The sequence below is a fragment of the Capra hircus genome, chromosome 5, assembly GCF_001704415.2.
Source record: "Capra hircus breed San Clemente chromosome 5, ASM170441v1, whole genome shotgun sequence".
NCBI lineage: Eukaryota > Metazoa > Chordata > Mammalia > Artiodactyla > Bovidae > Capra > Capra hircus.
The window spans coordinates 112,793,413-112,816,226 of record NC_030812.1 but is presented as its reverse complement, the minus strand read 5'-3'; the positions used below and the strand labels follow the sequence as shown (position 1 = coordinate 112,816,226).

The following is a 22,814-nucleotide window of genomic DNA, read 5'->3' as shown; positions in this document are numbered from 1 at the left end:
CTGTGTGGGAAGCCCCAGCTGGAGCCTCAAGCTGTCAGATGAGAAGCCTGCCCGTCCCAGGACTGTCGTGTGGGGGAACCGCACCCCCCCAAGGTGCCAGCTGTGGACAAAGCCTGCTCGGGCTCCCAGACCAGCTGGCTGAATCCCCCTGAGTGACCTCAGTGCCGCGTGAGGCAGAGCGCTCAGCCACACCCTGCCCAAATTCTTGACCCCACAGAACCTAGAGATAGCATACCACGGTGGTTATCTTAGGTAGCGAACGTTGGGTCGTTTGTTCTGCAGTGATAGGGGCCCAGAACATACCTCATCACACATACTTGGTCGGGGGGTGGGGGGCAGGGAGCCAGCTCACCGTTTGGAAAACTGATGCAGGAAAAAAGTCACTCAGTCTTCCCTGGAGAAACCCTTCACGGGCTGTCTGAATTGTCCATGAAGGAAAATTTCTCCTCATGGAAACATTCCTGCCAATAAATGAAGGAGGAATGAGAAAGGAGAATTTTCGCCATTTTGTAACCCCTCACGAAATAAGGATTTACGTCTGTGCAGGACTGGAGCCGCTGACCACAGGGCGAGAGGGCACTTGCGTGTGACTGATGCAAACACAGGTGTATGTGCCCGAATGGTGTACGCTGCCGGTTCCAGCTTGGAGAAACGAGTGTAAAGTCCCTCACCACTAATTTCTGTGTTGATTATATGTTGAGATGATAAGATGTTGAACTGTTGTTTGTTGTTCAGTCATTGAGTCGTGTCCGACTCTTTGCAGCCCCGCGGACTGCAGCATATGGCAGGCTTCCCTGTTCTTCACGGTCTCCCAGAGTTTGCCCCATTAAGTCGCTGATGCCATCCAACCATCTCATCGTCTGTCACCCCCTTCTCCTCCTCCTGCACTCAAACTTTCCCAGCATCAGGGTCTTTTCCAATGAGTCAGATTAAAATTATTCTTGCCTCTTTAACTTCTGTTTTAATGTGCCCACTAGAAAATTCACCGTATGACTCAGCTGCGTGGGTCACATTGTATTTCTCTTGGGTGGAGCTGCTTAGTCACTGACATCCTGAGGGGAAAGGCTCCAGGATGGATGTGCCGGCCTGTGGGAGCGCGTGCTGCCCCGGCCACAGCTCTGCTCCCCGTCCACCTGCAGCTTGTTGGGCCTCCAGGTTTGACCCCCAGTTTATAGAAAGTGCAGGGCCCCGGGGAGCAGAGTAAACAAGGAAGCTGTGAGAACCCCTGCAGAACACGCATCCAGTGTCTTCAACAAATAAATTGCCTAGAAAAAAAATTTAAGGAAGGTAGGGGAGAAAGTATAGATTTAAAGACATGTGAGAGAGAGCAACTAATGAGAAGGCCTGGCTTCTCATTTGCAAAAGCTCTGAAAAGTATTTATCGGACTATCGGGGAGATTTGAACCCTGAATAACATTTGATGGTATTCAGGAATTACAGCTGCTTTTTTTTTTTTTTTTCCTCTTGTTGTGGCAACAGTGTGAAATAGGATATCATATAACATAAAAAGGAGTTCTTGGGGGTCCAGTGGCTAAGACTCCATGTTCCCAATGCCAGGGGGATCCCTGGTCACTTTTAGGTTCGAAGGATTCATTAACAAAAGAAACATTATACACAAACAGTTTCAATATTTAGTAGAGGATTACTTGGCTTAATTTCAATATACAATCATTAAAAGAAGAAAAATAGGAACAGCAGAGGAAAGTAACGGCACGCGCATCACCAAACTGGGCCGACCAACTCCAGGCTTGACCAGCACTGGCACATCCCTTAGTATCTGGAGCCTCAGTTGGGAAAAGGTCCCGGATGGCGTGCCCACGCCACGGGTGAGCCTTCACGTTGCAATTTGGGCGGCTGATGTTATCAGCAGTTTGCGCAAACTTCAGAAATGCAGCTCTGGTTCACTTTCACAATCCTGTTTGTCTCAAACCTTGTGAGATACAGGATTTTCCTGACCCAAGAGGGCTGGCCAGGCCTCCAGGGGCTCAAGAGGAAATCCAGGGTCCTCTCCCTCTCTTATCCAAAGTGCCGCTTGACTTGCTGGTAGCAGTTGGTGTGCTTGCATGCAGGCGTGTAATCCAGGCGGGGCGAGGAGTCGGTCAGAGGCCTGCTCTCCGGCTTCTGAAGCCTGAACAAGACTGCTTCCATTTTGACGTCCCTGACAACCACGAGGGAAGTCCCTGGGGCTTTGGTTTTAAGGGGTCCCTGTCCTTCCTGACTTGGGGTGCAGATATTGAGTCAGTGAATTTCTTGACTTCATAGTCAGAAAGGGTCTGGCTTGTGTAATATCGATAATCAGTGTTACCGTTAACCGAGAAACATTTATTGAGCATCTACTCTGTGCCAGAGAGCACAGCCAGTCAGGGCACAGACTCAGAGCAGCCCCCGCCCCAGACTGTTTAGGTATCGTCTCAGACACACATCCTGTTGCCGTAGGCTGGACCCCTCTGGGCTCAGGTGCCGGCTGGGGACAGGTAAGCTCTGAGGAACATGCTTCCTGGTCGGAGGTTCCTGGGCCTTAACGAGTCCTCCTTCCACGTGGACACACCCTGAGCTTTCGTCCCGCGCGTCCCTTCTTCGCTTCTCTTTCAGGATGAGCGTGCAGACCATCCGCAATGTTTTTAGTGTCGAAACTGGCTACCGGCTCTCGGATGATCAAATAGTCAACCATTTCCCGAACCACTATGAGCTGACGCGGAAGGACCTGATGGTGAAAAACATCAAGAGATACAGGAAGGAGCTGGAGAAGGAAGGGAGCCCGCTGGCGGAGAAGGACGAAAGCGGGAAGTACCTCTACCTGGGTTCGTGTCCTTTCCGCCGCTTCACCTTTTAAATAAACAGCCATGGCGTTTTTTCCCCCATTGGCACACGGCACAGGGATGGCAGCTGTTGGCTCTGAGGGATGAGTGTGTCTGTGCGAGTTGTGAGCACCTCTTTCTTTCTGAGTGTTTACGGGATACGGAGGAGCAGGGCAGGAGGCGGGGAGGGCTTCAGCTTTGGAATCTTGAGTTTGTGTCACTGCCTTGGAAATGTGCTCAGGAGGGTGGGGGCCACTCCATGGGCTGCAGACTGCCGGGAGGGGTAAATCCTGTGTCTGGGAAGGCCCAGAGAGAGCGGTGTGTCCATGCAGCATCCTGTGAGAGAAACTGGGCTGGCGGAAAGTTTCAGAATCCCTTCGCACACTTGGGGAAAATGATATGTGACTTCTCTGGGCCTCAGTGTCCTTGTCTGATAAATGGGAATAATAACAATGCCGAGCTCAGAGGTTGCTGTGGGAGTTAAATGGCACAGATTTACAAAGTAACTGGCACGCAGCCAAGAGAGAACTCATTACAGGCAGACCTCGGAGAGATGGTGGGTTCAGTTCAAGAGCACCACGAGAAAGCAAATTCCACAGTGGGAATTCGCTGATGGTCCAGTGGTTAGGACTCCATGCTTCCACTGCCAGGGGCCTGGGTTCAATCCCTGGTCAGGGAACTAAAATCCCACAAGCCATGCGGTGCCACCAAAAATAAATAAAAAGATCAAAATTATAAAAAATAAATGAAGTGAATATTGCTATAAAGCAAGTCACATGAATTTTTTTGGTTTCCCACTGCATGTAAAAGTTATCTTTACACTAAACTGTGGTCTGTCGAGTGTGCAGTAGCATTGTGTCTTAAGTAAACAATGCACAGACCTTCATTTAGAGATACTTTATTACTTAGAAATGCTAACCATCATCTGAACCTTCTGTGAGTTGTCTTTTTTTTTTTGCAGTAGTATTGGCTTGGCCAGAAAGTTCCCTTGGGTTTTTCCGTTAAGTCTCAGCCCACCCAGTAACATCAAGATTGCTTATCATAGTTCACCAAACATAATAGCAAACGTAATAATGAAAAAGTTGGAAATAGTGTGAGAATTACCCAAATGTAACACAGAAACACAAAGTGAGCCGGTGCCAAACATAGTAGCAAACATAATAATGAAAAGGTTGGACATAGTGTGAGAATTACCCAAATGTAACACAGAAACACAAAGTGAGCCGATGCTGTTGGATAAATAGCGCCAACAGACTTGCTCCATGCTGGGTTGCCACAGACCTTCATTTTGACAAAAAACACATCATCTGTGAAGTGCAATAAAGCAAGACGTACCTGTCTCACATGGATTGAACGGCAGAAGTCCTCGCTCCATCAGATGCTGGGCAGGGGGCGCAGGGTAACGACACAGGCCCTGGAAAGGCAGTGGCGGTGTTTCTTTTATCTGTGGCCCCTGTTGGACTGACTCACCACTGTCCCGTCTGCCATATCCTCAGACTTTGTCCCCGTCACCTACATGCTGCCCGCCGACTACAACCTGTTTGTGGAGGAGTTCCGGAAAAGCCCCTCGAGTACGTGGATTATGAAACCCTGTGGCAAAGCCCAGGGAAAGGGCATCTTCCTGATCAACAAGCTCTCGCAGATCAAAAAGTGGTCCCGGGACAGCAAAACCTCTTCGTAAGTGGACGGGCGTCCCGTGCGCGTTGCAGCAGCTGCCTCGTGTCGTCAGGCTTTCGGCCACGGGCTGGTGGGCTGGGCGGGGAATGGGGCGGGGGGGCTTGCTTGCTTTCCCGGGTGTGCAGCAATTGTGCATGTGTACACTTGGCGGCAGGACAAGGCCTTGTGGCCACAGCAGCATCACCAGGCATAGAATCTCACCTGGAGAAAGGTGTGTAAAGCAGGGTAAGGTCACAGGAGCAGGGAGCCTTGCCAGCTGCTCTTTGTTCTGAAAGCTGGGGGGAGACCCATCCAGTCCTGGTGCTTCTGAGGGGGCGAAGCACGTGCTTAACCCCTGGGTGCCTGGGCTTGCACCCCGTCTGACACCCACCGCCTGAGTCGGTTTTGTTGTATGGACTCTTGGGTTTTTCACCCGGATAAACTGGGGACACAGTGGCACCAGCCTCACGGGGGCAAGTTGGAGATGGACCCTAGCACCGGGCAGTGTGTGCGGCCAGGGTGAGAGAAGACCTGGGCACAGTCAGGTCAGGCCTCCTCCCTGGGTTGGGGGCTCCTTGGAGCAAAGGACCCCAGGAGATTTAGGCTGAGCCTCACTCCTTGACTCTGTGAGGTTCTTCACTGCTGGGGAATGCCTGGACCGTGAGTGCCGTCCTTTACGGGTGGGCGAGGTCAGGATTTCCCAGGAATGGCAGGGACACCGCCTCGTGTCCTGCATTGAAGTCTGACCACATGATGCCAGCCCCCGGGGGTTTCTCCATGGATACTGCCCCCAAACCCCAGCCCCTGTTTCCTCCCCACAAACCAGCCTCTCACTTGATGAGAGGCAGCAAGCTTGTCACCAGCCAACTAAAGATCTCTGGTCTTTAAAAATTAATTTTATTGAGGTAAGGCAGATTTATAATGTTAATTTCTGCTGTTCAGCAAAGTGATTCAGTTATATATATATATTCTTTTTCATATTCTTTTCCATTATGGTTTATCACAGGATGTTGACTACAGTTCCTGTGTACTACAGTAGGACCTTGTTTATCCATTCTGTATATAATATTGATGCCACTGCTGAGGCCAAACTCGCCATCCATCCCTCCCTGACCCCCTCCCGCTTGGCACACTCAGGTCTGTTCCCTGTTAAAGCCCTCTGGTGTTTGCATCTAAGCTCAGCCTTCTCTGCCGCACCCAGGTTCGTGACTCAGTCCACCAAGGAAGCCTACGTGATCTCTCTGTACATCAACAACCCGTTACTGATCGGCGGCAGGAAGTTCGACCTGCGCCTGTACGTTCTGGTGTCTACGTACCGCCCGCTGCGCTGCTACATGTAAGAGCTGGGGGATTGTTTCCATCCTTAAAACTGTGCTTTGGGAATTCTCTGGCAGTCCCCTTCTTAGGACTCAGTGCTTCCACTACAGGGGACCTGGGTTCGATCCCTGGTCAGGGATTAAGATCCTGCAAGCCACGAGGTGTGGCCAAAAAAAAAGACCGATTTGATGTGACGCCTCCTACTCCTCAGGACCCTTGCGAGGGTTGTTAGGCTGGTCGTTGGTCAAGTTCCCTGAACTTGCAGTGCCTGGCACATGGTCCATGATGAGTAAGATGATGACTTTGACAGTAATGTGAATCTTAAAACTAAGAAGCAACTCTTTGCAACCTTGCAAACATACTCAGAGAAAGAAACCAGACACAGAAGGCCACGTGTTGTACAATTCCGTTTCTACAACATGCCCAGAATAGGCAGAACTGTAGGAACAGAAAGTAGCTTGGTGTTTGCCCGGCACTGGGATTGGGAAGTGACCGCTGATGGTCGCAGGGCTTCCTTTTGGAGTGTAATGGTGATTGTTGCGCAACTCTGAACATACCCAAAACCGTTGAGTTGCACACTTTAAGTGGATGAGTTTTATGGCATATAAATTATATCTTAATAAACCCCTTATATAAAAAGAACCATAAAAATTTTACAAGGCAACTCTTCTGAAAGGTCAAAACAAAAAGCAACTCTTTTTTTTTTTTGCAGTTTTTTAATATGTTTATTTATTTTAAACTTTTTATTGGGGTATAGCCGATTAATAATGCTGTAATGGTTTCAGGTAAACAGTGAAGGGACTCAGCCATACATATATACATGTATCCATTCTCGCCCAAACACCCCTCCCATCCAGGCTACCATATAACATTTGAGCAGAGTCCCCTGTGCTAGACAGTAGGCCCTTACTGATGATCCATTTAAAATATAGCAACGTGTACATGTCCATCTGGAAACCCCTAACTGTCCCTTCCCCCATCCTTCCCCCGAGCCCTGACAATCATAAGCTGGTTCTCCTGAGTCTGTGAGTCTCTATATGTTTCGTAAGTAAGTTCATTTGTGCCCTTTCTTTTCAGATTCCACATATAAGGGATGTCATATGATATTCCTCCTCTGTCTGACTTACTTCACTCAGTATGACCATCTCTAGGTACATCCATGTTGGCAGCTCTTTTAAGACAAGAAAGTGTGATATTTTGTTTATGCTTGTCCTCAGAGCATTGAGTTGATCCAAATTCCCACCTAGGTATAAACTTGGATTTTGCCGCTTCTGCACAGTGAAATACACCCCGAGCACCAGTGAGCTGGACAACATGTTTGTGCATCTGACCAATGTCGCCATTCAGAAACATGGGGTAAGTGTTTCTTTTCAACTAAGCTTAAGGAAACGGACTGATTTCATGGGTTTCTTTGTTTTTTCTCTTTGCAGGACAGGGTGGGTGGGTAGAAGAGTTGGATTCAAGATGCCCTGGCACTGATGAGGGGGAGCCCCAGGTATCCAGTTTGGTTGCCCAAGCCGAGTGCCAGCCTGTGTCAGGGTGGGGCACTTGGAGAAAGAAAATCCCATGTCCAAGCCCTGTCTTTCTAGTTCTGTGACCTTGGGGGTAAGTTAAGTGAGTGTCAGGGCCCCAGTCTCTCCAGTTGTGAAAGGAGATAATATTATCACCTTGTGGCAGTTGGGAGGATTATAGGAGAGGATTCAGGCATGGTCATCCACTCACTGAGCACCTCCCTGGGTTGGCCCCATGTTAAGGGCTACAGTGTGGGCAGTATTCCCAGGCGGCTCAGGGGTAAAGATTCCACCCGCCAATGAAGAAGACGCAAGACAGGCGGGTTTGATCCCTGGGCCCGGAAGATCCCCTGGAGAAGGAAATGGCAGCCCACTCCAGTATTCTTGCCTGGGAAATCCCATGAACAGAGGAGCCTGGCGGGCTCCAGTCCATGGGGTTGCAGGAGTCAGACACAATTTAGCGGCTAAACCCCAACCACCACCACCACCATCACCTCAACAAAATCGTAAACCTGTAGTTTGCCCACAGAGCTCCAGGTCCTACACAGCCACCAGTTGGCCTTGTCTCTGTACATTACCCTGATGGCTCAGGCGGTAAAGAATCCGCCTGCAAGGCAGGAGATGCAGGAGATGTGAATCAGATCCCTGGGTCGGGAAGATCCCCTGGAGGAGAAAATAGTAGCCCACTCCAGTACTGTTGCCCGGAGAATCCCATGGACAGAGGAGCCTGGCGGGCTACAGTCCATGGGGTCAAAAAGTTGGACATGACTGAGCACACACACGCACAGTGATGGGAAGAAATTCCCTTGATCTCTGCGCTCATGGAGCCCAGAGCCTGCAGGGGAGATAGTTGTCCAGTAATCGTGTGGAGGAATGTGTCACAAACAGTTTGCGTGCTCTGAAGGTAGAGACTCAGAGCTGGAGGAGCTTGGAATGAAGGATCCCGGAGGCCAGCTGGCCAGAGGCTGCTGTGCAGAAGCAGGCTTGAGCAGACACCTGAAGTCTGAGCCAGGGGTTCCCCAGGTGGAGATGCAGAAAGAACATTCTAGCAGAGGGCACAGCCCGTGTGGAAGGAGCATTGCAGGAGCTGAAAGCAGTCAAGGCCGCTGGAGCCCCGAGCGAGGGTGCTGGTGAGAGAGGGCCCTGGAGTGGCCAATGAAGGCTGGGACACCGGGCGCTATACCCAGGCTCTGACCCAGTCCTGGCACACAAGTCCCAAAGGTCTCATGTCTCTATGAAAGACCCTCCTCTACTTGCATCTTGCTTGAATGGAAGCCTGAATACCCTGGTCTTTTTCTGTCATTGGAGCAGAAAGAGGGTAAATATTGATTGAAAGCAAGCTTTTCTTAGTAACCCTACTGAAGAATTTGGTCAGACCCGCTTGGGCTCAATCCGATGTCCATCACTCACCCGCTGTGTGACCTGGGCAAGTCACCCAGCCTCGCTCTCAAACAGCAGCCCTGGTTTCTACCTTGCTGGTCGTGGAATGATGTGACCACGGCCACCTGTCACTGGGGGTGGCAAGTGGCTTCCACGTGAGGCCGACCCCATGTCACCTGCCTGTCAGGTTTTTCTGAGAGCAGCATCGTTACAAGGTTCACAGTTAGAGGAGAAGGGGTGACGCGGCCAAGATGTCATACTCACAAGAAGGGGAAAGTGATCTTTCAGGTGACACAGCACAGAACTGACGAGCATTTGGAGGACAGCTAAGCAACGACAGGCCCTTCGTGGCCAAGTAGCACGTTCCCTGAGGTCTGGGCGGAGCTGGGGAGTGACGGTGACTGACCTCTTGTCCATTTCATGTCCTAGGACAGTGCACAGTGGTTGACCTACAAAGCCGCCTCGACCTGGGGGTGCCAGACTGAAATTGGGAGGGTGGTCTCATCTGAGGAGCCTTCTCGGGACATCAGTCACTAGGTCACCATTTCCATCAATAAGGAACAGAAATTTTTTTTTTTTTCTTTTGGCTGCACCACCTGGCATGTGGGATCTTAGTTCCCTGACCAGGGGTCGAACCTGCATCCCTTGCATTGGAAGCGCACAGTCTTAACCACTGGACTGCCAGGGAGGTCCCCAGAAACCATTCGTTTAAAATGGCAGAAGAGAGCGGAGGCAGTACAGTCAGTCTGGCGTCTCTCCACGTCCCAGACGCAGCAGTACTTGCCACGTTGATCCTAATTGTCAGTGCTTTGCTTTTTAACGTAAAAAGTGCCTACTCCGAGAAACCTCGGTTTCAGCCTTGCATGGCTCTAGTTTAGCCCTGCAGAGAGAACTGATGTTATATGGAACACAGAAAGGCTGTGAAGCAGTGTGGCGGGCTGTCCACCGGGGACCCCTGGGTGCAGAGTGCCACCCTGCACTCCGTACCAGGATGGCGAGACAGTCTCTGCTCTTGGGAGGCTCAGAATCCAGCCAGAGGGGCCGACTGCAAAGGACTGCCTGTAACCGAAGGTCAGGAGACCTCAGAGCTGCCCTGGGAGTGCCTGCCAGGAGGCTAGATTCATCCTGACTGCTGGAGGGTTTCCCACAGTGGAGGATGAGCAAGAGAAGGAGATCAGAGACCAGGGCCAGGTCCTGAAATGCACAGTCTTGCAAGCTGAGAGGAGAGCAGTGCTGTGAGATCATTCGGATAAAATAACATTCCTATAGGCCCCCAAACAGATGAGTCCTCGTGTTTTATATATCTTTGCCTATGTCAGTGTTTTGCATAAAGCGTATACTTCATGCCTCTAGAGTTTTTTTTTAAGTAAGCACATTTTTCTCAATGATAAAAAGAATCTGTGACTGGAAAAGGACAGGTACTTCTGGACAGTTGGCCTAGTTTTTCGTATGATTTCTCTTAGGGATGTTGTTGTTAGTTGTGTCTGACTCTTTTCCACCCTATGGACTGTATAGCCCACCAGGCTCCTCTGTCCGGGGGATTTCCCAAGCAAGAATACTGGAGTATGTAGCCATTTCCTTCTCCAGGGGGGTCTTCCCAGGGACCAAATCCATGTCTCCTGCATTGGAAGGTGGACTGTTTACCCCTGAGCCACCAGGGAAGCCCAATGTGTAATCTAGGGGTGACTTAAAGGACACGGGAGATGGGGAGGATGTATGTAGGTTACACGCAAATGCTGTGCCATTTCGTGTAAGGGATTTAGGCATCCAGGGATTTGGGACTCTGAGTGAGCCCTGGAACCCATCCCCTGCGGATACCCAGGGATGACTGTATTTTAAGAACACACATCCCAGATCCCCAAGGGGCACAGCTCACGTGCCTTGTCCCCATGTGCCCGCCCCCCACAGGGGAGGGCCCCAGGAAATGCTCAAGGGTGAGAACAAGCGCTGAGTCCCCTGGGTGCCTTGCCTGTCCCCCACCCCACCCCCTCATTTCCGTGACCAGGAGGACTACAACCACATCCACGGGGGCAAGTGGACCGTGAACAACCTGCGGCTCTACCTGGAGAGCACCCGAGGCAAGGAGGTGACCGGCAAGCTGTTCGACGAGATCCACTGGATCATCGTGCAGTCCCTGAAGGCTGTAGCGGTGAGCCCTGAGCCCGGGGGGTGGGCGGGAGCCCCAGGAGCAGAGAGAGCGAGGAGGCAGCGCAAACCCGGGAATGGTTTGGGATTGGGGGGGGGGGCTTGTGGCTCTTTTGCTAAAAACACTGGTTTTTATGGCCTTACCTCCTGCAGCCACGGCCTTGGGACCTTCACAGACGGGCCGGGTCCACTTGACGTCCGTCACCCCTGGCTCTTCTGTGCCCCCTGAGTGGAGAGCGAGCCTTTGTCACAAGCTGAAGCTTTGGAGATAGACTTTTCAGCAGCCTCCTTGTTTTTAGGCCGCCTGCTCTGCTGTTTCATAGAAATTTCGGGCGGGAGAGAGTCCGCTCTCTTTTTTCACTCTCGTCTCCTATCTGTTGGCTGGTTTGCAGTTTTTGCTTCGTTTACTGTCCTAAAGCAGGTGCGCATCTGCTTTCCAAGGAAAAGTAAAGAATACACCTCGGAGCACCAGCACGCAGGCCGCTAGTTGTAGCGTAGAAGCCGGTGGGCAGACTGGAGTAGGCGCCCACTCACTGGGGGTTGAGGGGCCGGGGGCAGAGCTTCACTCCCCGGACTCAGAAACGTGGGGAGGCAAGCTCTTAGAGGAAGTGTGATACGGGCTTGGCAGCGAGGTGGATGTGTGTGGAAATACATATGTGCAGTCTTCTCAGTGGAAGAGTAAGGTCTTCCTCGACCCCGTGTTCTTTTTTTTTTTTTTTGGCCAGGGCACAGGACCTGTGAGATCTTAGTTCTTCAGCCAGGGACTGAAGCCAGGCCCATGGCCGTGAAAGCATCGAGTCCTTACCTCTGGACCCCCAGAGAATTCCCTCTCTAATTTTTTTAAAGCAAAATATATCTGTTTGCCTGGGCTGGGTGTTAGTTGCATCATGCGAGATCTTTTAGTTGTGGCACGTGGGCTCTCGTTCCCTGACCGAGGATCGATCCCGGGCCGCCTGCATTGGAAGCACCGCTGGACCATCAGGGAAGACCCCCAACTCCCATTTTATCTCGGAAAATGACAGTTTATGCTGTTTCCCCTATGTGTGGAAAGCTTTGTTGAAACAGCCTAGTAAAATTATGGATGGAAAAATAGCGCTTCTGGTGGACACCCTGGCTTTCCCGTGTCTTGAATCGAGCTCTTCCTGTTTCACCAAGCGCTCCGGAGCCCTGCCAGCTCCTCCAGTCTGCATCTCAGGCTCACAGGGTGGACTCGACGGGAGAACGCAGGGTTTAGTTGGTCTAGTTAACTGTAGGAGAAAGACATCTCAGGGGCCACATTCCAAGTCTCTTACCCCACAGAAGCCACGTCTTGAACTTCGACACTTGGGTGGGGTTCACGGTGGCGATGTGTGTGGAGTCCTGGACTCAGATTTCAAGCCAGGCTGTAACACGGGGGATGCGGGCACCTTAGTGCCTGGTTAAACCAGCTCCCTCCACCTCCTTCCTGGCCGGCTTCAGTCCCCCTGGCTGGCAGAGCTCTGAGAAATCGTTGGCTGTCCAAGAACGCCTGTACCCTGGCCCCGGGGGGTCAGCCGTCTTGAGGCCGGCTCCCCTGCCAGGTGCCTCTGAGGGTCTCCTCCTGCACTTTGGGCTCCAGAGCTGAAAAGCTGTGGCATTTCTAAGGCTCTGAGGGTTTGGGGAGCAGCGATTCATTTATTCCATTTTTATTCATTTAGGACGTCTCCTTGTTTTTACCAAGTGTGTTGCCTTCTGGGAATTTAGGGGAGAGATAGGGACGGGGCGGCTGCAGTACCTTGTGAGAAGGGCGTGGTGCAGGGGCAAGGACCACGCAAGGGGACCCAGACCCAGGACACAGGACATGGGACATGATGGAGAAGCTGGGAGCCACAGCTTGGGGGCAGGATGCTCGGAGGGCCAGAGACAGCGGGGCTGGGAGATGACAGAGGGTTGTGACTGCCTGTTCTGCAGAGGCTTTTTGCGACTGCAGTGTGGGTGGTATCCGGGTCAGGACACCAGAATTCAGTGTAGATGCAGCGGTTCCACTAGATTTCCATGTGATGAAACAGCCCACCCCGCACGCTGGTTTTCCTCCAACAAGTGGGGCTGCACTGGGCTCCCCCCCTCCTTAGGTGTTTCCTGTTCTGAATCCAGCGTACTAAGTAGAGTCCACGTACCCACTGCTGCATAAGAAGCCCTCACGGTCCTCACAGTCGTGTCTGTGTTTCTTCCTCACTGTGCGGTGCAGAGACAACCCCAGGGAGCACCACTGTTTGCTGGCCTTCTCCCAGAGGGTCTCACTCAGGCAGCATGGAGTCTGTGTTGTAAGCAAGCAGCTGGTGGGTTTTTTATACACTTGGAGAATAGTTTATGAAGTGGAATTAAAGACTGAGAAGAGGATCCAAAAATCTTAAGTAAACGGATTTGACTTTTGTCACAGAGAACAGAGGTTCATAAGCTGCATCCCAAGGGGCCTGTGAAGGGACTGGCAGCCTAGTGGGCCCTGTGCGTGTGTGCGTGCACGTCTGTGTAATGTGTATGTGTGTGTGTGTGTGTGCATGCATGTGTGCATGCATGTGTGCATGCATGTGTATGTATGTGTCTCTGTGTATGTGTGAGTGTGTGTTTGCATGCACGTATGTGTGTGCATGTGTGCATCTCTGTATGTGTGCATGTGAGTATATATGTGTATGTGTGTGCATGCATGTGTGTGTTTGTGCTTGTATGTGTCTCTGTGTGTGCGTGTGAGTATGTGTGTGTGCGTGCATGTATGTCTGCATGCGTGTGTGTGCATGCACATGTGTATGTGTGTGTATGTCTCTGTACGTGTGAGTATATGTGAGTCTTTGTATGCACGTGTGTATGTGTATGCGTGTGTACATCTGTGTGTACCTATGTGTGTATGTGTGTGTGCATGTGTGTCTGTGTGTGTGCATGTGTCTCTGTGTGTGCGAGTGTGTGTGTGCATGCATGTATGTGTCTGTGTGCATGTGAGTATGTGTGTATGCACGTGTATGTGCACACGTGTGTGCATGCGTGTGCGTGTGTGCGCACATGCGTGTATGTGTGTGCATGTGTATGTATATGTGTGTGCATGTGTGTGCCTGCATGCATGTGTGTGTGCATGTGTGTGCAAGTGTGTGTGTGCACGTGTGTGTGCATGTGTTTGTGTGTGTGTGTGTGTGTGTGTCAGGACAGTCTTGTGCTGGTGGGGACCTTCACTGCTGGTTGTTGAGCCTCTGATGAATGAGACGCAGTGGTTGCTTCCCGAACACCCTATCTGAGGTTGAGGGGAGTGTCCACCCTGGAGCCCCACGGGAGGAGCAGGGAGAGGGAGCGGGGCGGGGGAGGGGGAGGCGGAGAGCCTCTGGTCTCAGAAGTGAGACCCCCGCGCGGGGCCCTGCTGCCGTGCCGCGCCGCGTGTCCACACGCCAGGGGTCTCAGCGGGCCCCCCGACCCGGGCTCTAACCACAGCCCTCTCCCCGCAGCCCGTGATGAACAACGACAAGCACTGCTTCGAGTGCTACGGCTACGACATCATCATCGACGACAAGCTGAAGCCCTGGCTCATCGAGGTACCTGTGCCCCGCCACCTCGCGCCTGGCCACCCCACGGCCTCCCCGCGCTCCTGCCCGGCCCCGACTCTGAGGCCCCAGGCCGGGGCGGGCGGAGACGAGGGCGGAAGGATGAGGACAGATGATCAGGTCTGAGGGTTTGCTGGTGCCTGAGAAATGTGCACACTGCCGTCAACCACCTCCTGCAAGCCCAGCCCACAGCGCCAGAGCCTGTGGTTCCACTTCCGTTTTGGGGTGTTTGTTTTTTTGTTTTGTTTGTTTGTTTTTTTACCATACTGTGCAGCTTTCGGGGATCTTCGTTCCCTGACCAGGGATTGAACCTGTGGAAGCTCGGAGTCCTAACCACTGGACCACCAGGGAATTCCCCAGAAGTACTTTTTTTTTTATTTTATTTTTCTCCCCCTTCCAGATGGGTCCTTCCGGGTGAGTCCAGCTCCGGAGGCCCCAAACATCCTCTTGGGGGACACTATTCCCGTTCAGGAAGGGAGCTCACAGCCCCGGAAGTCCTGGGAGGCAACAGTGCTCTGTCCAGAGATCAGGAACACCATACTCTGGGGACAAAGGCGTAGTCTGGAAGTGGACTTATCAGCCCATCTGAAGGCACAGACAGGGTGTAGTGATGCCTTTTCTGGAAAGGAGGGGGTGCATGTGCCCTTTTCCTGATGACAGCAGTGGTGGGGGAGGGGCTGGCATGTCCATCAAGGCCCAGACACAGAGCCCACCTTGCTGGGTGGTCCTGCTTCGCTCTGCTTCAGGGAGAGGGGCATGGGGCCAGGCGGGCAGTGAGAGTGCAGGCGTCCACTCTGCCCACTCATCTCCTTGTGTGAGCCTTGTGTGACCCACGAGGCGGGTACACCTCATGCCCTTTAGCTCAGGCTGTTTCCAGCCAAAGCTGAGTCTCTGGAGCAAGTCACCGTGAGTGGTCCTTGCAGGGAAAGTGAGGACCTCACGAGAAGCTGCCAGGAGAGCCAGGTTATAGGAGAAAGTGGTGTGTGTGTGTGTGTGTGTGTGTAGACATGTACACGTAGAGAGATAGCTGGGCTTCCCAGGTGGCGCTGGTGGTAAAGATCTTGCCTGCCAATGCAGGAGACATAAGAGAGGTGGGTTTGATCCCTGGTTTGGGAAGATCCCCTGGAGGAGGGCATGGCTACCCACTCCAGTATTCTTACCTGGAGAATCCCATGGACAGAGGAGCCTGGCGGGCTACAATACATGGGATCACAAAGAGTCGGACTGAGGCAGCTTAGCACATCTGCAGAAAAATAGCTAAGTCAGTCTTATCTACAGACATAAAATAATTTATATTTTCTTTTCCTCCATCTTCAGTTCAGTCGCTCAGTCGTATCCGACTCTTTGCAACCCCATGGACTGCAGCCTGCCAGGCTTCCCTATCCATCACCAACGCCCTCAGCTTGCTCAAACTCATGTCCGTCAACATGAAGTTTCTCCATCTTATGTGACTTCAATGGAAGTCAAGTTTTCCTTGATGAACTAGAATCTTAACTGTGAAGGTTATTGCTGAGATAATATAACAGATCTGAGCTGTAGCATGTTTGTAATGAGAATCACAGGATGGCCTGATAAAGCACAGTGGTAATTTCCAGGGCACCCGAGGTCCGCACCACCCCTGCCACTGTGCACATCAGCTGCCTCGCTGGCAGCATAGACACATGGTCTGACCATTCAGGGGAGGAGCCTGAATGACTTTCAGATTTGCTGCCTCTTCCCTCCCAGGCCTGAGAAAGCAGCCCGCCAAGGTTGTTACAACTGTGCGCAAAGTAAGAGTCAATAGGCGCTGACCAGGGGCCCGTGGGATTCTCTGCAGAGTGAACGTCTGTGCTTGGTGACTTTGCTTACCTTCCCTGAGGCCTCTGGGACTAACTTTCCACTTGCTGGATGGGCTTCTCCTCTGCTCAGAATGTTGCTTTGCTGGGCAGGCAGCACACGAGTGCACTTCCTTTTACTTCAGACCACGATGCTGCTTGGTCAGGGTCACTGGGTCACCGATTCCAGCAAAGCTCTGGGCAGCTCTCCATGCTGAGGATGGAGCTCACCACACAGGTAGACGCTGAAGTTATGTTTGTGGTGGACGTTGATCTAAGATTTTTATTTGTGTGGTGACTGATTTGTAGGTTCTGTTCCTAATCCTGTCTTTAAATGATTATTATTATTATTATTTTTGGCCGAGCTGCACAGCTTGTGGGATCTTAGTTCCCTGACCTGGGATCCCAGCTGTGAAAGTGCCAGGTCCTAACCACTGGACTGCCAAAGAATCTCCTAAGTTATACTTCACCTAAGGAAATAGATCAGAAACTGCTTCCTGAAGGTGTTAGGTATGACAGTGTAAAGCAACCACCTTACCTGCACTGTGGGGCGGCCAGTGTTTGCTTGTGCCCTGCTCACCCGTGCTCCAGGGTGGGTAGGTGTTCCAGCTGAAGGGCGTGGTCTGTCTCCTCTCTTGCAGGTAAACGCGTCCCCGTCCCTCACCTCCAGCACTGCCAACGACCGAATCCTTAAGTACAATCTGATCAATGACACCCTCAACATCGCGGTCCCTAACGGTGAAATACCAGACTGTAAATGGAACAAGTCACCCCCAAGGGAAGTCCTCGGCAATTATGAAATCCTGTGAGTTTGTGGGTCTGTGCCACTGGCCGCGTGAGAGTGTCAGATTGGGGCGGCGGGGGGTGGAGGGTGTGCCAGGGCCCAACCAGGATTTTCTAGGCGCATGTGAACTCGCCTTATTGGGTAGAGTATTTTGCCTTTTGATGTTATGGGAAAGATCTTGTTGCCGATGAGTGTTGGGGGCTGAACCAGGCCTCTGTCTAGTCTCTGTCTAGTGCATGAGAAATATTAAAGCACTGGCCAGGTGAGCTGTCAGGGCGGAGCTAGTCACTCACCGTGGAGCAGTAACCAGCCACGCTGGCCCACCCCTGAGACCTGTGTGACACCGGGGAGCTCAGTCTGCACACCTGTGAAAGTGTTACTCGCTCAGTCGTGTCCAGCTCTTTGAGACCCTGTGGACTGTAGCCCACCAGGCTCCTCTGTCCAGGGGATTCTCCTGGCAAGAATACTGGAGTGTTTTACCATTCCCTTCCCCGGGAGATCTTCCTTACGCACCATTTGAACCTGGGTCTCCTGCACTGCAGGGGGTTCTTTACTGCATGAGCTGCAAGGGAGCTCGGTGCACACCTTTTGATGGGGATAATACTGTTGAGAGGAAGGCAAACAGCATTTAGGGCCTGACACCCATTGTTACAGCTCGTTTCCCCAGCAGCCTTGTGAGGTGAGGGTTGTCACTGGCTCCATTTTACACATATGGGAACAAAGGCACGGAGGGTTACGTGGCACCCTGATAGTGACATAAAGTGGTGGAAAGTGAGAACCCATCAGAAGGGCAGTGGCTGAGCGGGTCCGACTCGTTCTCAAGGTGGAAGGGTGAGTGGACGTTGGAAGGACCGGGGTGGGGCTGTGCTGGGGCCCGGGAGGCGGGGGGAAGGAGCTGCAGGAAGGGTGTGCAGTGTGATCCGTGTGACCCGGGCGGTGGTCGCCGTGCCCCCTCCCCCGGTGTGGCCGGCATTTCCGCACGTGGCGGCTGGTCCGAGAGTGGACGGGGCAGGAAGTGTGGGGGGACACTCCGTAGGTGTTGTCACGGGCACCACTGCTGCAGAAGGTGTGGGCTGGGGAAGGGGGCTAAGAAAAGAGGGAAGCAGCGCTCAAGCACAAGGGCTGAAGCTGTTAGGGTCGCACTAGCTACTTCTGTAAAGTCTAAACGTACATTTAACAGTTTCATTTCTTCAAGTTTTAAAAAATGTTTGTATCTACGTGTGGCTGTGCTGGATCTCACTGCTGGGCAGGCTCTTCTCCAGCTGCACGTGGGGGCGACTCTCTAGCTGCAGGGTGCTCGGGCTTCGCACTGTGGTGGCTACTCTTGTGGGGCACAGGCTCCAGGGTGCTCGGGATCCAGTAGTCGCAGCTCGTGGGCTCAGTGGTCACAGCTCCCGCACTCTAGAGCTCAGGCTCTGTGGTTGTGGCCCACGGGCTTACTTGCCCCGCAGCATGTGGGATCTCCCTGGAGCAGGGGTCGAACCTGCGTTCCCGGCATTGGTGGCATTCTTCACCGCTAAGCCACCAGGGAAGCCCCTCACTTCACATTTGAAAACGGTGAAGAAGTAGTTGTGAACTTTAGACCCGTGCACCAATCGCAGGCCCCTGGCGGGTAGCACCACTGCTGTGTGGATATAAGCGTGCAGCCCCAGGAGCGCAGGTGAGTCCATGAGAGCAGCACTCGGGGCCCAGGGAGGGTGGTCACAAGCCTGAAGGGCGACCAGCTGGCTGGTGGATTGTATCTTCCAGCACGTCTGCTATCCAGACGAGGCATAGAGTAGGCAGAGCGTGGAAGTGCCCAGGGTGGGGTGCTCGCCAGGTGAAGGGGCAGGACAGGGAAGCAGCAAGTCTGAGCAGCTGAGGACAGGGAGAGGGCAGGCGGGGGGCTGTCGGACACCGTGCTGGGAAGAGAAGGGGCAGAGGTCAGGATAAGGCTGGCGGCTGAGGTTTTGCAAGGGATGCGGTCACTGAACATGATGAGGTCGGGTGCCCCCGAGGTGGGGCTGAGCTGGGGTGGAGGTCATCAGAGAGGGCAGTAGGTCAGGGGATCAGGATCTCATCTGTTTGGTCACTGAGGTCACCAGCAGCAGTGAGCCGAGAGCCTGAATCTTAAGGAATTAGGGTCAGTGACCTGGAGGATTAGAGGTGACCAACATGGCAGGGAAGGCTAGTGGACTCTGCTGACCTGGGAAGGAGGTTTTGGAGAAAAGTTGTGGGGGGAGAGGGGGTTCCCCTGCAGACCCAGGGGCATGGTCTGTGGGAGAGAAGACAGGCCCACTCGAGGGGCGGGAGGGGAAGCCAGGTTCAGAGCAGGAAGGTGACGGGGACTTTCCAGGATGAGGCAGAGGATGGGGGAGGCTCTGTCCATTGCTGCCGATGGACAGAGAGTCCTTGGTACAGGGGAAGAGTTTGGGCGTGGGGCCGGGTGGGGGCATGTCCAGAGCCTCCCGGGGTTGGCACTGTGGGCGGCTCAGGGTGACAACCGTGACGCAGGGCCTTGTGGGCTCTGTCCTGACAGCCCTGAGACAGGCGAGGGGGCCCTGGGTGAGCCCCTCTTCATCGAGCTGAGGGTGCTGCGGAGGTCGCGGAAGTGGGCTTTAGGCCCTTGGCCCACCATCAACCCGTTGCCCCCTTGAGGGTGTGGGCAGACGCCCCGTTTCAGTGAGACGCATGGTCAGAAGCCTCAGTGCCTCCAGTTGGAGAGACAGAAAGGTGACCTTCCTTGCGATGCATTCGGCCACCCTCTCCCCGGGTGAGGTAGTAAGGAAAGGTCTCACTGCAGAGCCTATGGTTCTGGGTCCTTCCATTCCGGGCTTGCTCCCCAGCGCTTCAGTGACCCATCAGAGTCTCTGCGGGTTTGCAGCCGAGGTGCTGGGGGATCGGGGAGGATGGATCTGGGGGAGGGGGTGGACACGCCCCCGACATCACAGGCTCCGTCCTGTCCTGCCATGCCAGGCACTCTGCATTCCACTGGGTGCCCTCAAGAGCCCTTCAGGTGTCCCAGCGGGGGCCAGCTCTCTTGCCCGTGGTCACAACCCTGGTGTCCCACCTGGACGTAGACACTCTTGTTGCCACCCCAGCTCCCCGCCCCGGCCTCAGAGCTGCAGGGCTGGTACTTTGCATCTGCTCCATCCAGGGCCCAGCTCAGAAGATGCTGGTCTGCTTTTATGGTCTTCTAAAAATGACTGTTCTGACCCCTGTGAGTGGATCCTGCCTGTGAAAAGTCCCGGAGAGCAGCCCGCCAGCCCAGGAGGGGCCTGAGAAGGGCCATCTGGTCTCTGACCCTCCTCCACGCTTGCCCCGTCGGTGGGCACACCACCCCCAGGAGTCACCCATCCCAGATGGCAGCTGCTCACCAAGTGCTCATTTCCGTTTGTTTTTAAGCTGCACAGACCACCACCAATGCCCAGGGAAACAGGAAACCCACCTGTGTGTCTCCCCTCTGCTTATTCAGTAGGTTCTTACTGCACACACACTCCCCACGAGAGGAGTGCTGGGGATGAGCCAGACAGAGGGGGTGGTCACTCCAGCCCTTTGGTCAGTAAGGTAGACACGACACAGGCAAATAGAGTGATTATGTATGAACAGGAGTCCCTCGCGGGAAGAGGGGCCAGTACACCTCCTGGGAGACCCCCCCACACACAGGCGGAACCACCAGCATCCCTGGGGAGTCCTCTGTCCAGCATCGCCTCTCCTTAGGGAGATAGGTAGGGGAGGGACCCACAGATTGTGGTCTGACCTCCCTGTGTCTGGCAGAGGGAAACCCCATTGTGTTTGCCACGAAGATGACACTCAGCGGACTGGCCTCCCTTCTCCCCACCCTCCCCTTTCACCCCCAGTGCGGAAAATGCATCCTTCATCCTCAGAAATCTCTAACCCAGCCCACCCTCAACCCACACATGGTGATTCTGGGAATAAGCTTTAATGGAAACACACCCTCTTTCAGAGGTCAGCAGAACGTAGTTAATACAACATCATTGAGCATCTTAGTACCTTTTGCATTTGATGTGGACATCTTGGTGGGTACTCAGCCAGGGTGTGGTCAGCAGTGACACCTATACACACATTAGAACAGTGGACAGAAGCTTCACACTCTGAGCCTCAGGTTAAAAAGTTCCAAATTAAGAATCCTAAGTGAAGTTAAGTTGCTCAGTCATGTCCGACTCTTTGTGACCCCAGGGACTGTAGCCTGCCAAGCTCTTCCATCCATGGGATTTTCCAGGCAAGAATGCTGGAGTGGGCTGCCATTTCCTTCTCCAAGAATCTGAAGTCCTGGGTTTCATTTAACCCTACCTTTGCCACGTACCAGCTGTGTGACTGTAGAGCACTGAATAAACCTCTCTGAGCCCCAGTTTCCTCCAACAGGAAGTGGGACTCATGATGCCTACGGATCTGAGTCAGGAGGGTGGTGGAAGCCCTGGGAGGAATAGGAGACCCTGTCCATGGAGGTGCGTGGTGCCAGGGCCCGAAACACCTGTTGTGGGTTTCACCCCTCTCGTGGGGGCCCCACCCCAGCGAGAAAAGGTCACCAGATGCCTTATGGTCAGGGTCGCTGAGGTTCTAGGTTCTTTCTGGTTTAGAAGCACCAGCTGTACGTCATCCCTGGGCCGTGCTTTAGCACTGCACAAGCCCGATGCAGGAGCGTTGATGGGGAGGGGCGGGTAGGTCATAGCTGGTGGAGGTGAAACTGGCCTCTCCCTGTCCTGGCTGCCGCCTCTGGGCTGGTCACTCACACCCTGTGCCCTGTCTGGACCGGGGTTAGTCATCCTCGCCCCACAGATGCTGAGCGAGGTGCTGAGTGTAATGTATTTTCAGACATCGCTTGTCTCCCTGGCTACCTGGTATGTCATGCCTTTCCCTGAGGCCATTGCCAGACTATCTGGTGGCCTGTATGAAAACATCAACTGCAGGGTGTGGGACCCGTCCGCAGTGACAGTTTAATAAGGTTGTGCTTGTGTTTTTTGTGGCCTGGGATGGCCCTTGATGGGCTGCCAAGGCCACCTGCTGGGCAGGCGGGTTTGGAGGCCCGTGGGCTGCTTCTTAACCCTGGAGATGACCCTCTGTCTCTAGGTATGACGAGGAGCTGGCGCAGGGCGATGGGGCTGACCGAGAGCTGAGAAGTCGGCCGGGCCAGTCGCTGGGGCCCAAAGGGAGCCGATTGAGAGATGCCGGGAGGACCGTCCTCACCACCTGGAAGTGACCACCGCCTAGAGCGACACTTACAGCCCGGACCTGGTCAAAACCTGTCACCGCGCCCAGCCCTTGCCGAAGACACCTGTTTTGGAATTTCCTTTTTCTACACCTTTTTTTTTCCTTTCCTAAACCCTGTAAATAAATAAAGGCACTTCTTTGAAAGGTTAAGAAGTCTGTTGTTGGGGGAACGTCCCTGTTTCTCCATCACTCCCACCCTCACCATACTTCTGGCTCCAGGCTATCAGGATTTTTCCCACACCAAGCAATTCTGCTGTGGCCCCAGATGTCCTACCCTGTCCTACCCCTGGAGGCAGGGGTTCCCCAACTTCCAGGGTCTAATGCCTGATGATCCGAGGTGGATCTAATGTAATAATAATAGAAATAAAGTGCACAATAAATGTAATGCCCTTGAGTCGACCCGAAACCACCCCTCACCCCCCAGTCCATGGAAAAACTGTCTTCCGTGAAACGGGTCCCCAAAAAGGGTGGGTACCACTGTCCTGCAGTTCACTCTGTTCGGACACCTGGAGATGGAGTCAGATCCCACAGGTAAGGACTCAGCCCCACGAGACTGCCCACCACACTCACAACCTCGGGCACCAATCGCAAGTCCAGTTGTTAACTGCTTCCTACCAACTGGCTACAAGTCGGAGGTTCCCACAACCCTATCCTTG

At 53.3% G+C, this 22,814-nt stretch overlaps 1 protein-coding gene across 1 annotated transcript in view; it reads left to right on the top strand.

Moving 5' to 3' along the window:
• The window catches only part of TTLL1 (tubulin tyrosine ligase like 1), a 41,100-nt gene extending 18,792 nt beyond the window's left edge, over positions 1–22,308 (top strand). The window contains exons 4-11 of the mRNA XM_018048867.1: positions 2,593–2,801; positions 4,295–4,475; positions 5,656–5,790; positions 7,019–7,127; positions 10,668–10,811; positions 14,254–14,340; positions 16,805–16,968; positions 22,018–22,308. Of these exons, the coding sequence (XP_017904356.1) occupies positions 2,593–2,801; positions 4,295–4,475; positions 5,656–5,790; positions 7,019–7,127; positions 10,668–10,811; positions 14,254–14,340; positions 16,805–16,968; positions 22,018–22,147 (1,159 nt within the window). The 3' untranslated portion in view covers positions 22,148–22,308. The remainder of the gene's footprint in view (positions 1–2,592; positions 2,802–4,294; positions 4,476–5,655; positions 5,791–7,018; positions 7,128–10,667; positions 10,812–14,253; positions 14,341–16,804; positions 16,969–22,017) is intronic.